This window comes from Cervus elaphus, chromosome 9 (assembly GCF_910594005.1).
Source record: "Cervus elaphus chromosome 9, mCerEla1.1, whole genome shotgun sequence".
Lineage (NCBI taxonomy): Eukaryota > Metazoa > Chordata > Mammalia > Artiodactyla > Cervidae > Cervus > Cervus elaphus.
The window spans coordinates 47942697-47954897 of NC_057823.1; the positions used below are offsets into that span (position 1 = coordinate 47942697).

General features: G+C 38.3%; 2 protein-coding genes across 3 annotated transcripts in view; both read left to right on the forward strand.

Moving 5' to 3' along the window:
- The first annotated feature begins 331 nt into the window (after positions 1-331).
- The window catches only part of CATSPER3 (cation channel sperm associated 3), a 30836-nt gene continuing 18966 nt past the window's right edge, over positions 332-12201 (forward strand). Inside the window, exons 1-2 of one of the 2 annotated variants that reach the window (XM_043912815.1) lie at positions 332-660; positions 2666-2819. In XM_043912815.1, coding sequence (XP_043768750.1) covers positions 560-660; positions 2666-2819 — 255 coding nt within the window. In that variant the 5' untranslated portion in view covers positions 332-559. Of the gene's footprint in view, positions 661-2665; positions 2820-5011; positions 5303-12201 lie in introns of those variants that run through there. The other variant, XM_043912814.1, reaches the window with a different exon arrangement.
- LOC122700150 (protein mago nashi homolog) lies at positions 9050-9700 on the forward strand. Its single transcript, XM_043912816.1, has one exon. It carries the CDS (start codon positions 9124-9126, stop codon positions 9562-9564), a length of 441 nt encoding a protein of 146 aa, XP_043768751.1. The 5' UTR covers positions 9050-9123; the 3' UTR covers positions 9565-9700.

The window sequence follows — 12201 nt, forward strand, 5'->3', positions numbered from 1 at the left end:
GACCCTTGACCTATTCTAACACATTATTAAGGGCCTCTGTCAGATGAGGGCACTTCCTGAAGAAGGAAGGCTCTTGTCTGGCCTGTTTGTTGTCTTCTAGTTTTATCCCAGAGCTTCACAATTGCAGGGTGCTCTTGACTCTTCTCCCTGGAGAAGGGAACGGCAACCTGCTCCAGTATTCTTGCCTGGAGAATCCTATGGACAGAGGAGAGCCTGGTGGGCTGCGGTCCATGGGATCACAAAGAATCAGACACGACTGAGCGACTTTCACTCACTCACTCACTCACTCACTCACTCACTCACTCATGACTCTTATGCTGAATGGAGGTGCTTGGTCTCCTTGGGAAGAGAGGATATGTGGGTAAAACCGTGGGGAGTTCTCCCCTACAGGGGCCTGCTGGCTAATAACATACTGGGCTGTAAAGAGTGACCTCATAAAGCAAGGATTCCCTCTGTGGACACTTCTCTGACCTTGTGGAATCTAGATGCGAGGAGATTCCTAAGCAGAGATTTTCTGTTGGATGGTTAAAGCAAGGAATAAAAATTGAAAATTTGGAAAATGTCTCAGCACTTTTATCACCAGGACCATGCAAGAATCCTTTCTAACTCACTGTTCGAGAATGCGTCACAGATGTTCTCTGAGAAATTATGGAAATTTCAGTAAATATTCTTTATTTCTCTTGCTTAACAAGTATGCAGATGGCAGTGTTGAGGGCTCTTAGCCTCTTCTCATAGGCACTCTTCCACTTCCCAAACTGAGGGACTCATCCTAGATAATCTGATTTCTCCGACTGGTGAGGTTGTTGAAGTCTCAGCCAAACAATTTTCTCAGCTTTACTGTCACAGTTGGCTGGTTAATCAGATATTCAGTCACACTCTTATTTGACCTGTAGACCAAATGACTAGTTTGTTCCATCTTTTCCTTTTTTGTTCAATACTGTGTTAGATAATTTGAAGGCTTTTTTGTTTGTTTGTTTTGGTAATAGACATGATCTCAAATCAGATAGTGGAAATTATATATTTTATTTTTATAGGTTATAGAAGTATATACATTCTATAGTTTTTTTACTGTGTGAGACTGTTCATTTGTTACATGAGGAAAATTGAAAAACACAGATAAATATAAACAGGAAAAAGAATTACCTGTAACTTTACCATCAGTAGGCAGACACGGCAACATTTTGGCATATTTCATGCTGAATTTTTTTCTACCTGCTTTGCACAGTTGAGATAATTTTAAGTAGAGAATTTTTTTGTTTTGTTTTGTTTTTTGAGAATTTTTGTATTGTATTGTTTCTATGTTTTGCTATCCAGTGGTCATAAGCATTTTTCTAAATCATGAAAAATATGTAGACATGTTGTGGTATCTGTGCAATATTCCATTAGCTGGATGTGCCATAGTTTACTCAACCTGTCTTCTTTTGGTTAGACTTTTCAATTGTATCCAAGTTTTTATTACAGCAAATAATGATGAGATAAACACGTTAGGCTAAAGTCACAGCATGTCCAATTGTATTCTCTTGGGGTAGATTCCTTGGGTCTGAGGATATGAACACAACTAATGTTTTTCAGAAAAATTGGTCAGTTTACATTTCCCTGGCAGTTTATGAGAATGTTCCATCACACTGCACTCTTGCCAGCATTAAATATTATCAAGTTTAAGTCTTTGCTAATTTCATAAGCAAAGTTAATGGTTTTACTTAATTTGCACCTCCTTGATTAGTAGTGCTGCTGAACATAGGGAGGGGAACTTCACTGCCATTGTATTTCTTTCATGAATTGATTATGTGCTTGCCCATTTTTTCTTAGAGTGGTCAGTTTTTAAAAATCATTGATGTGTAAGTGCTTGTATGGTTATTTGATTAGCAGTTTTCCCTACTAGACTGACTGTATATAGTTTTACTTCACCTTATATCTCAAGGGACTACTGTATTGCCTGGCATATAGTAATCATTCAATAAAAACTTGTTGAGTGAATAAATGAGTGAGTTGAAGAGTAGTTACTGAAAGTTTCGAGCTATCATAGCTCAGTTGGTAAAGAATCCTGCCTGCAATGCAGAAGACCCCGGTTTGATTCCTGGGTCAGGAAGATCCCCTGGAGAAGGGATAGGTTATCCACTCCAGTATTCTTGGGCTTCCCTGGTGGCTCAGCTGGTAAAGAATCCGCCTGTAATACGGGAGACCTGGGTTTGATCCCTGGGTTGGGAAGATACCCTAGGGAAGGGAACGGCTACCCACTCCAGTATTCTGGCCTGGAGAATTCCATGGACTGTATAGTCCATGGGGTCACAAAGAGTTGGACGCGACTGAGCAACTTTGGCTTTCACTGAAAATTTGTTGCATGAGTAAAGGAAGATGATGCTTTGTTTGAGAAGGAGCGGTAATCATTTTTTTTCCATAAGTCTAGAGAGATTGAACTGAGTTAACTGAGTGGGGACAGACCTACCCTTCGATTGTCATACATATTTCAGTGGTCATTTAGTCAGCATTTCATTGCAAATTTAAAGTATATATATGAAAAAAAAAATAAATAAAGTATATATATGGATTAGAATTATAGTCACAGAAGGGGGAAAGCAGACCCTAGTTCCTAAAAAACTGTGCATCGTTTGGGGATCTAGCTCTGTTGCAAGATAATCACACCTCTTATTCAACTTTCTGACAGGAGGAAAGATACTCAGTTTCAGGCATTTGTGAAGAAAGTCATAATGAGTCGTCTCTTTAAGATAATTATGATTAGCACCGTCTCAATGAATGCATTTTTTATGGTCTTGTGGACTGATTATAAAACAAGATACAGCTTGTTCAGACTTTTTGAGGTAAGTAGACAAAATGGGTCCATTTCCTTCTGTTTTCTTTCCGAAACTGTTCTAAGACTCTTAAGGCATTTTGTTCAAAAAGTTTTCTATAGAAAAATTCTAAGGACTATTAAAATATACCCTAAAATCTAAGAAGATGGTGGCCGCAGTAGTGACAGCATTTACATTAAAACTAGTTAACAAAAGGGACTTCCCTCCCTGTCCAGTGTTTAAGACTGCACACTTCCTGTGCAAGGAGTGTGGGTTTGACCCCTGGTCAAGGACCTAAGATCCCACATGGTACGCAACGTAACCAAAAACCAAAACCAAAACAACAGCAACAACAAAACTAGTTACAAGAGATCCTTACCAAGAGCCACACTGCATAGTATTAGCATCTGTAGCAGAGGAAGCAGAGGAAAGTCAATAAGTCTTGAATAGCAGTTGATACCAGAGAGTGTGTTGCCTAATCTATTAGTTGTGGTGTAACACAGGAGGTCCCTGCAATTTATGAAGGGGCTAGAATGGTTCAGACCCTGTAACTTTAAAAACTGACTGTCCAAGGCTACTTTCAAGGGTAGAGTTCCATACTTATGGGAAATATTGGGAGTGGAATGAAAATTGAGCAGGTAAGAGACCCAGGAAAAGGAGAAGAGGTTCAGATAAAATTGGAGAAGGGAACAGAACCAGGAAACTTCAAAAATAAAGCTACCACATGTTAAATCAAGAATGGATATTTAAAGTTAGAATCATGCTTTCTCCTAAAAGTTCAGGAAAATTAATTTCATATAAAAAAGTATAATAGAAAAAGATTGTGGTAAAATCCCATATAAAATTATAAGAACAAAAGAACAAAGTGGAGAATAATATTACTACAGATAATGAAAGCCCACAACAAAGATATGTTCACAAAACAGATAAAACCTGTAGTATTTCAGAACAAGGTAAATTTTTACAAAAGTGATGTTAGGAAAGAAAAGAGTGAAGTGATAGAACTAAGAAAAGAATTAGAAATAAAATCATTTCAAGAATAAAGACCAAATTAGACTAAGAGCAATTAAATACAGCAGATAAAGACTTAGAAATATAGGATTAAATGGGAGAGATAAAAATTTTAATTTTTTAAATAAAATCAGTAATTTTAAATTAAAAATCAGTAATAAATGAAGAGATTAAAAAGTATACAAGAGAAAATGATGAACATTGAAGATTGGGGAAAAATGATCCCACTTAAGGATAATAGGAATCTCTGAATGTGAAATAGAAGCAAAGTAATGAAACAGAATAAACACTCAAATGTAAATTCTAAGAAAAGTTATCTGAAATAAAAGAATTGAAACTATATATTGAAAGAGCACTCATTGTATATTGAGAATATGGACTTAACAAACACCAGAACATATTCTAGTAAAAGAATGTGAAGGAATCCCTTTGGCTTCCCTGGTAGCTCAGTTAGTAAAGAATCTCCAGTTCAATTCCTGGGTCAGGAAGATCCCCTGGAGAAAGGGATAGGCTATCCACTCCAGTATTCTTGGGCTTCCCTGGTGGCTCAGCTGGTGAAGAATCTGCCTGCAATGCAAGAGGCCTGGGTTTGATCCCTGGGTTGGGAAGATCCCCTGGAGAAAGGAACAGCTACCCACTCCAGTATTCTGGTCTGGAGAATTCCACGGACTGTATAGTCCATGGGGTTGCAAAGAGTCGGACAAAACTGAGCAGCTTTCACTTTCACTTTGAAGGAAAGAGGTGTGGAGGAAATTGTTAGCATCTAAGCTAAGAGGCTGGAGAAGGCAATGGCACCCCACTCCAGTACTCTTGCCTTGAAAAATCCCATGGATGGAGGAGCCTGGTAGGCTGCAGTCCATGGGGTCTCGAAGAGTCAGCCATGACTGAGCGACTTCACTTTCACTTTTCACTTTTATGCATTGGAGAAGGAAATGGCAACCCACTCCAGTGTTCTTGCCTGGAAAATCCCAGGGATGGGGTCGCACAGAGTCGGACACGACTGAAGTGACTTAGCAGCAGCAAGCTAAGAGGCTTATAAGGAAAAGAAAATTATTATTAAACTCTGCTATGGTAATGCTTTATGCTGAGTGAAAACGGGGCTTCCCAAGTGGCTCAGTGGTTAAAGAATCTGCCTGGCAGTGCAGGAGACATGGATCCGATCCCTGGTCTGGGAAGATCCTACATGCTGTGGGATAACTAAGCCCATGTGCAACAATTCTTGAACCGGTGATCTAGAGCCCAGGAGCCACAATTACTGAGACCATGCTCCTCAACTACTGAAGCCCTCCTGTGGCTCCACAGCAAGAGAGGCCACCACAATGGGAAAACTGCACTGTAATGAAGAGTAGAGCCTGCTCACCTCTGCTAGGGAAAAGCCTGCATGGCAGTGAAGACCCAGCACAGCCAGAAATAAATAAAGGAAAATGGAGTCAAACATTTAAGATACTTTAGGAAAGAAAATGCAAACCAAGAATTCTGGATCCAGCAGAACTGACTTTCAGGTATACAGGGCATAGACAAACTGTCATCAACATAAAAAAATCTTGACTAATATTGCTCCCATGAGCCCTTTCTTAGGAATCTATTTAATAAGGAGTAAGTTTCAGCCAACTAAAATTACTAAAGAAGTATCAATACTGGAAAGGCAATGAACAGTAAAATACGTTTTTATTTCTAGAACTAATCACAATTATGGGTTAACAAGGAGAGAATATAGCACAAATGAATATATACTCTGACAATGAAGGTATAATATTGATTAAAATGGGGAAGAATGGGAGAGTTGATGCAAAATTTTAAACCATTTGTCAGAAATCAACTTTGTGGTGATGCTCCTAGTATTACTCTGGGACTATTGTGTGTGTGATACAGGATAAAGTAGATGAGTAATTATGGGACAGTTTAATTCTGTTATTCTCAGTATTCTTGAGAACCAGGTTACTCATGGAAGAAAGGAAGTATGAATATAATATAGACAAAATAAAACCCTGTAGTTTTGCATTTAAATTGGAAGTATCAATATAAATCCCTAATATATTTTATCATTATCCATTGAAAAACCTAGAACACTGACCAACTTAATCATGCATCCTTAGTGCCCATAATGTGGTGTTGAAATACTGTTTATCACTAGAAGGAGCTAGGGATTTTTTGAGACATGGTTGATTGCAGGTTTAGGCCTGAAACTATACCAAATGAGCTCAGAATATCTTGTACACATAGCAAGGAAGCTATCAAAGATTACTGTGAGTAAAAGTCACTCAGTTGTGTCTAACTCGGCGACCCCATGGACTGTATAGTTCATGGAATTCTCCAGGCCAGAATACTGGAGTGGGTAGCCTTTCCCTTCTCCAGGGAATCTTCCCAACCCCGGGATCGAACCCAGGTCTCCTGCCTTGCAGGTGGATTCTTTACTTGCTGAGCCACAAGGTAAGCCCGAGAATGCTGGAGTGGTAGCCTATCCCTTCTCCAGGGGATCTTCCCAACCCAGGAATCAAACTGGGGTCTCCTGCATTGCAGGTGGATTCTTTACCAACTGAGCTATCAGGGAAGCCCAAAGATTACTGGGGTCATGTCCAAAGGACTCAGGAGACAACTTGATGAGACTCCTACTGGCTAAAGATGGGACACTTTGAGCTTCAATAAGGATAATAATTATAGTGGATTTTGAACCTCACCAAATAATCTGTAAGTTTACAATGATACAAAAAAAGCTGATGGGTCACTTCTGGAGGGTGATACTTGGTGGCTCAGCAGTAAAGGATTCTCCTGCAGTACAGGAGACATAAGAGATGCAGGTTTGATCCGTGGGTCAGGAAGATCCCTGAGGGCATGGCAACCTACTCCACTATTATTGCCTGGGAAATCCCATGGACAGAGGAGCCTTTTCCATGGGGTCGCAAAGAGTTGGACACAACTGAAGTGCCTGAGAACAGCAGCACAAGGAACTAATACTTTATTTCAAAAACTGTTAAATTAAGGGAAGGAATCAAGCTTTACTGACCTTTCTTATATGAATTGTATTACTGCTTAACAACATAGTAGATAAGGGGAATATCTCTTTATAGAAATATCCCAGTTAATAAATGAAAAATAATTGACAAAATTAAAATATCACAGTTTTTCAACTGCTAGTGAATTACAGGATTTAGGCATTTTGAGCATTAATGATCGCTTCCCTCATAAAAAGAGAGACAACCAGACATTTTTTTTTTTGCCTCCTAGAAAAGAACAGAACCTATCATCTTATGAGAAAGATCAAATCTGGGACTTCTTTAGTGGTCCAGTGGCTAAGACTCTGCACTCCCAGTGCAGGTGACATGGGTTTGATCTCTGGTCAGGGAACTAAATTCCACCTGCTGCAACTAAAGATCCTGCATGCCACAACGAGGATCAAAGATCCCACATGCTGCAACTGACTAAGACCTGGCACAGCCAAATAAATAAATAATAAAAAGAAATATTAAAAGAAGATCAGATCTGAATCGGATCAAGTCTTTTCATCTAGCATCCTATTTCTAGGAAATAGAGGACAGAAGAACATAAGTGTGCAGTCAGCATAATCCAGATGATGAAATTCTACAAGTCAAGTTGTCTGGTTTCTTCAACAAATAAACTTTAAGGAAAGGAAGAAAAAAATGAATAGGAAACTTAAAAGACATATCAAATTTTGAAAAAGTTTTTAATAAAAAAAGTATTCTAGGAATGCACACATGAGTTTCTATCTATGGAGAAGTGCAAGAAAATGATCACTATAAATATAGGGACAATGGTTAACTTGGGGGAAAGGGACGGAGTTGTGGTTGGAATGGAGCATATGGAGAGGCTTCTGGGATAGTTGGCAAGGTTCTAACTCTTGACTTAGGTGGTAGTTACAGGGGTGTTGGCTTTGGAACAACCCATTAGGCTATGTATTTGTGTGGTTCTGTATGTGTATTTTATTTTATTTTCTTTTTTTTTCTTTTTTTTTTTTTTTTTTTGTATGTGTATTTTATTCTACAATAAAAAAAGATTGAAGAGGCGCTTTATCTTCATTTATGGTAAATAGCAAATTTCCTTCTTGGTGATGAAAAGGGTTAACATCAACATAATGTGGTGTCAGAGGTGGTAGAGGTGATGGAATACCCTAATCAGTGTCTTGGATGTGCAGGGTCCACTTGGCACCACTTCTGTGAATGTGTTGGTATGGCAGTACATTCCACACCAGCATCCCACAGAGTTTGGTCACGGATTGTAGAGAATTATGTTAAGTATAGGGCTTGGGTAAGGACTGGGGAAGAGATGAGTTGAGGGATCTGAATCCTCTGATTGTTCTTCAGAAGCCATAAGGATTATTAAACATGCTTCAGTAGTGATCTTTGCTTGTAAGCCTAAGGAAGTTCTGTGCTGTGGAAAGGATGCAGACTTATGCAGATTTGGGTTCAAGCCTTAGCTTTACTACTGTCTCACCAGCTGTGAGAATTTGGTCACGTTTCTTAACCTCTATGTGGTTCAGCTACATTTGTAAAATAGTATTAACACACACCTTCCAGGGTGGCTATTGAGGTCATTGAAAATAATATGTATGAAAGCGCCTGGTTATCTATAAAACTGAGAAATTATTAACAGTCTTAGGGATCCCAGTGAAGATATGAGGAAAGCATGGAGGAGGCCCTGATCTGTCACCTCAAACTAATCTTGAGATTCTGTGCAAGCAGCAAATAAATGTTAAGGCAGGGTTGTAAACTTCTGAGGCATTAAATACATGCCCCAACACACAGAGCCCCTTGGCAAGGCTGGGAGACTTAGGGATTTCAGGAATTTAAGGAATATCTGTTCAGTTATTAGCAGACCATTAAGCTAACTGAGCAGAGAATTTGGTGACCACACATGACAAAGTCATGTAGAATTAGTTCAGGAAAGTCTCTTAAAAAAAAAGGACAGCAACAACAACAAAGCCCTAGGAAGAGGGGGAATACCTGATTTCCACAGTTTCCAATATTATATGATTAAAAATGTTCAATTTCCAACCAAAAAAGAAAAAAAATTATAATACATGCAGAGAACAAGAAAGTATGATCTCTACACAAGAAAAAAGTAAACAATAGAAACTCACCCCAAGGAAGCCCATCTGTTGGACTTACTAGACAAAGATTTTAATTGGCTGCTATGTTCAAAGAGCTAGGAAAAAAACCCACATCTAAAGAACTAAATGAAAGTATGAGAGCAATGTCTCACCAAATAGAGAATATGAGTAAAGAGAAATTATTAAAAAGAGCCAAATAAGTTTAGTGGTGGTGCGGTTTGCTCTTGAAAGTTCGGTCTCGTCTCCGTTTTGCGAGCCATGGAGAGTGACTTTTACCTGCGTTACTACGTGGGGCACAAAGGCAAATTCAGCCACGAATTCCTGGAATTTGAGTTCCGGCCCGACGGGAAATTGAGATATGCCAACAACAGCACTTACAAAAATGATGTCATGATCAGAAAAGAGGCTTATGTACATAAAAGTGTGATGGAGGAACTAAAGAGAATAATTGATGACAGTGAAATTACCAAAGAGGATGATGCATTGTGGCCACCTCCTGACCGAGTGGGCCGGCAGGAGCTTGAAATTGTCATTGGAGACGAACACATTTCTTTCACAACATCAAAAACTGGTTCCCTTATTGATGTCAATCAATCCAAGGATCCAGAAGGCTTACGAGTATTTTATTATCTTGTCCAGGACCTGAAGTGTTTGGTCTTCAGTCTTATTGGATTACACTTCAAGATTAAGCCAATCTAGATGGAACATTGATGTGGACACAAGGGGGGTGGGAGTGCTGCTTTTAATTACCATTATCTAGACATTTTTGTGTGTATCAAGGCAATATTTTTTTTATAAACTATAAATGATTGTCTTTAATAAATATGTAACAAAATGCATTTTTTTATTTTATAAAGACCTGAACATGTGAAAAAATAAAAAATAAAAAAAATAAAATAAAATAAAAAGAGCCAAATAGAAACCCTGTAGTTGAAAAGTACAATAATTGAAATGAAAATTCAATGGAGGAATTCAACAACAAGTTTGAGGTAGTGAAAGAAAGAACTAAAGAACAGAAAGACAGGTCAATTGAGATTTCCAGTATGAGGAACAGAAAGCAAAGTGAATGAATAAAAATGAGCAGAAACCCATGAAACATCATCAGACATAGAAACATGCATGCAATTGGTGTCACAGGAGAGGAGAGAAAGGATAGAAAGAATATGTGAAGGCATAATGGCCAAAAACGCCCCAAATTTCATGAAAAACAGTCTGAACATCCAACACAATCAACAAACTCAGAGATCCACCTAGACACGTTATAAACAAATTGTTGAAAGACAAGGACAAAGGGAGAATTTGAGACCATCATGGAGGAGTGATTCATTGCATACAAAGTATCCTCAATAAAATGAGTAGTTGACTTTTCATCCAAAACTATAGTCGCCAGAAGGCAAAGGATGTCATATTCAAAGTGCTTAAAGAAAGACTATCAAACTAGAATGCAAAATCTAGCAAAAACTGTTCTTCAAAAATGTAGAGACATGATGCCAGCGAAAAGGCAGAGTAGGTAGCTTAAAAAATTCATCTGTTCACAGAAACAGCTAAAAAGGAGACAAAGCTGTCAAAACTCTGGAAAACAGCCAAAGATTTATAGAAACTGAGTGAACACTGAGTCAAAAAAGGGGAACTTTAAAAAAGTAGGAGAACTTTGCAGCATTTTTACGTGCCTTTGGCCCTATATCTCTTCATCAAGGTGATGGTCCTGAAGATGGCAGCCTGTGTTCCCAGGGTGGGACTTTGGCCCCTGGGTCTAGAAAAAACAGAGAAGACTTTTGTTCATAAAGAATTGTGTTTGTCTATTTTGGCCTATCAAAGGGCTGTCTGAAGGATTGGTCTAAGCTATTTTCTTTGTTTTGCTTAACCTGGAATTTTCTGAGGGCAGAAAGTGGTTATGCATTAGGCATTTCTCAAAACCATTGAAAAGCAAGTGACTGGTCCACTGCTCCCTGGAGGAAAAAATATAGCACTTGAAGCAAACAATAGGTATGCTGAAAGCCTGAGAGGAAAATCCAGGGAGAGAGATTCTTTGGAAAAAGAGGGCATTGTCTGCCATACATGTCCAGGGCAGGACACATGCTTAGGAAAGACCTGAGAATATACCAGGCTTTCACTGTAACCGATCTTTAGGCTCAGCACAAGCTCAAAATTAACACTCAGTTTCAGTTGTAAGTGGGCCGGTTCAACATGGAAGGAGTTCCTCAACAAAGAGGCCATTTGCAAAGACCAGGAGAGTTTTTCTTCTCCCTCTTTCTCTCACTCCTTCTCTCTTCCTTCTTTTGTTCCTTCCTTTCTCTTTCTTTCCTTCTCTCTTTTTTCTTCTTTCTCCTTCCCTTGTTTCCCTCTTTTTTTTTTTTTTTTGCCTGAGCCATTTAAGAAAACCTCCATTTAAATACTAATTGACCAGAAACTAAAGAAAGAGACTTCAGAAGTCATGCATTACAAAGAATATGGTCTTTACAAAAGTTGTTTAGAGAAGTCACTAAACAAACAGTTACTACCCATGAAAACAACAAACCCAACAATAAGGAGGGAAAGAATTTGATTTCCAGAGTTACCACATTGTAAAATTTTAAACATCCAGTTTTTAAAAAGATATTCTCCTACACAGGAAAAATAAACAGAAGCTGTCCCTGAGGACACACCAGACAAAGATTTTAAGTCAACTTTGTAAAATATGCTCAGAGAGCTAAAGGAATTCACAGGCAAAGAGCTGAATGTAACTAGGAGAACCATGTTTCAGCAAATAGAATATGTCAGTAAAGAGAAATTATAAAAAGGAATGAAACACAAATTTTGGAACTGTAAAGTATAAAAATTAAAAAATTCATTAGAAAGATAAAGAGCATATTTGAGCAGCCAAAAGAAATTATCAGTGAAGTCAAATCAGTTGGACTTAGTCAGCCTAAGGAACAGAAAGAGAAAAGAATGATGAAAAATGAACAGTCTTAAGAGACCTGTGGGACACCATAAAGCATATCAACATTCACACAGTAAGAGTTCCAGAAGGAGAGAAAGAGGAAGAAGGAATATTTTATGAAATAATGGCCCAAAAGTTTACAAATTTGGTAAAGAATATATCAAGAATCTTAGTGAACTCTGAAGAGAAACAAAGAGATCCACACTGAGACACATTGTAATCAACTATCAAAAGTCAAAGACAAAGAGAATTCTGAAAGCAAGTAAGACAGAAGCACCTTGTTGCATACAAGGAGTCCTCAATAAGATTAGCAGCTGATTTCTCCTCAGAAACTGTGAGGAGAGAAGGCAGTGAAATGACATGTTTAAAGTATTGAAAGAAGAATATTGTCAACCAATAATTCTATATCCAGCAAA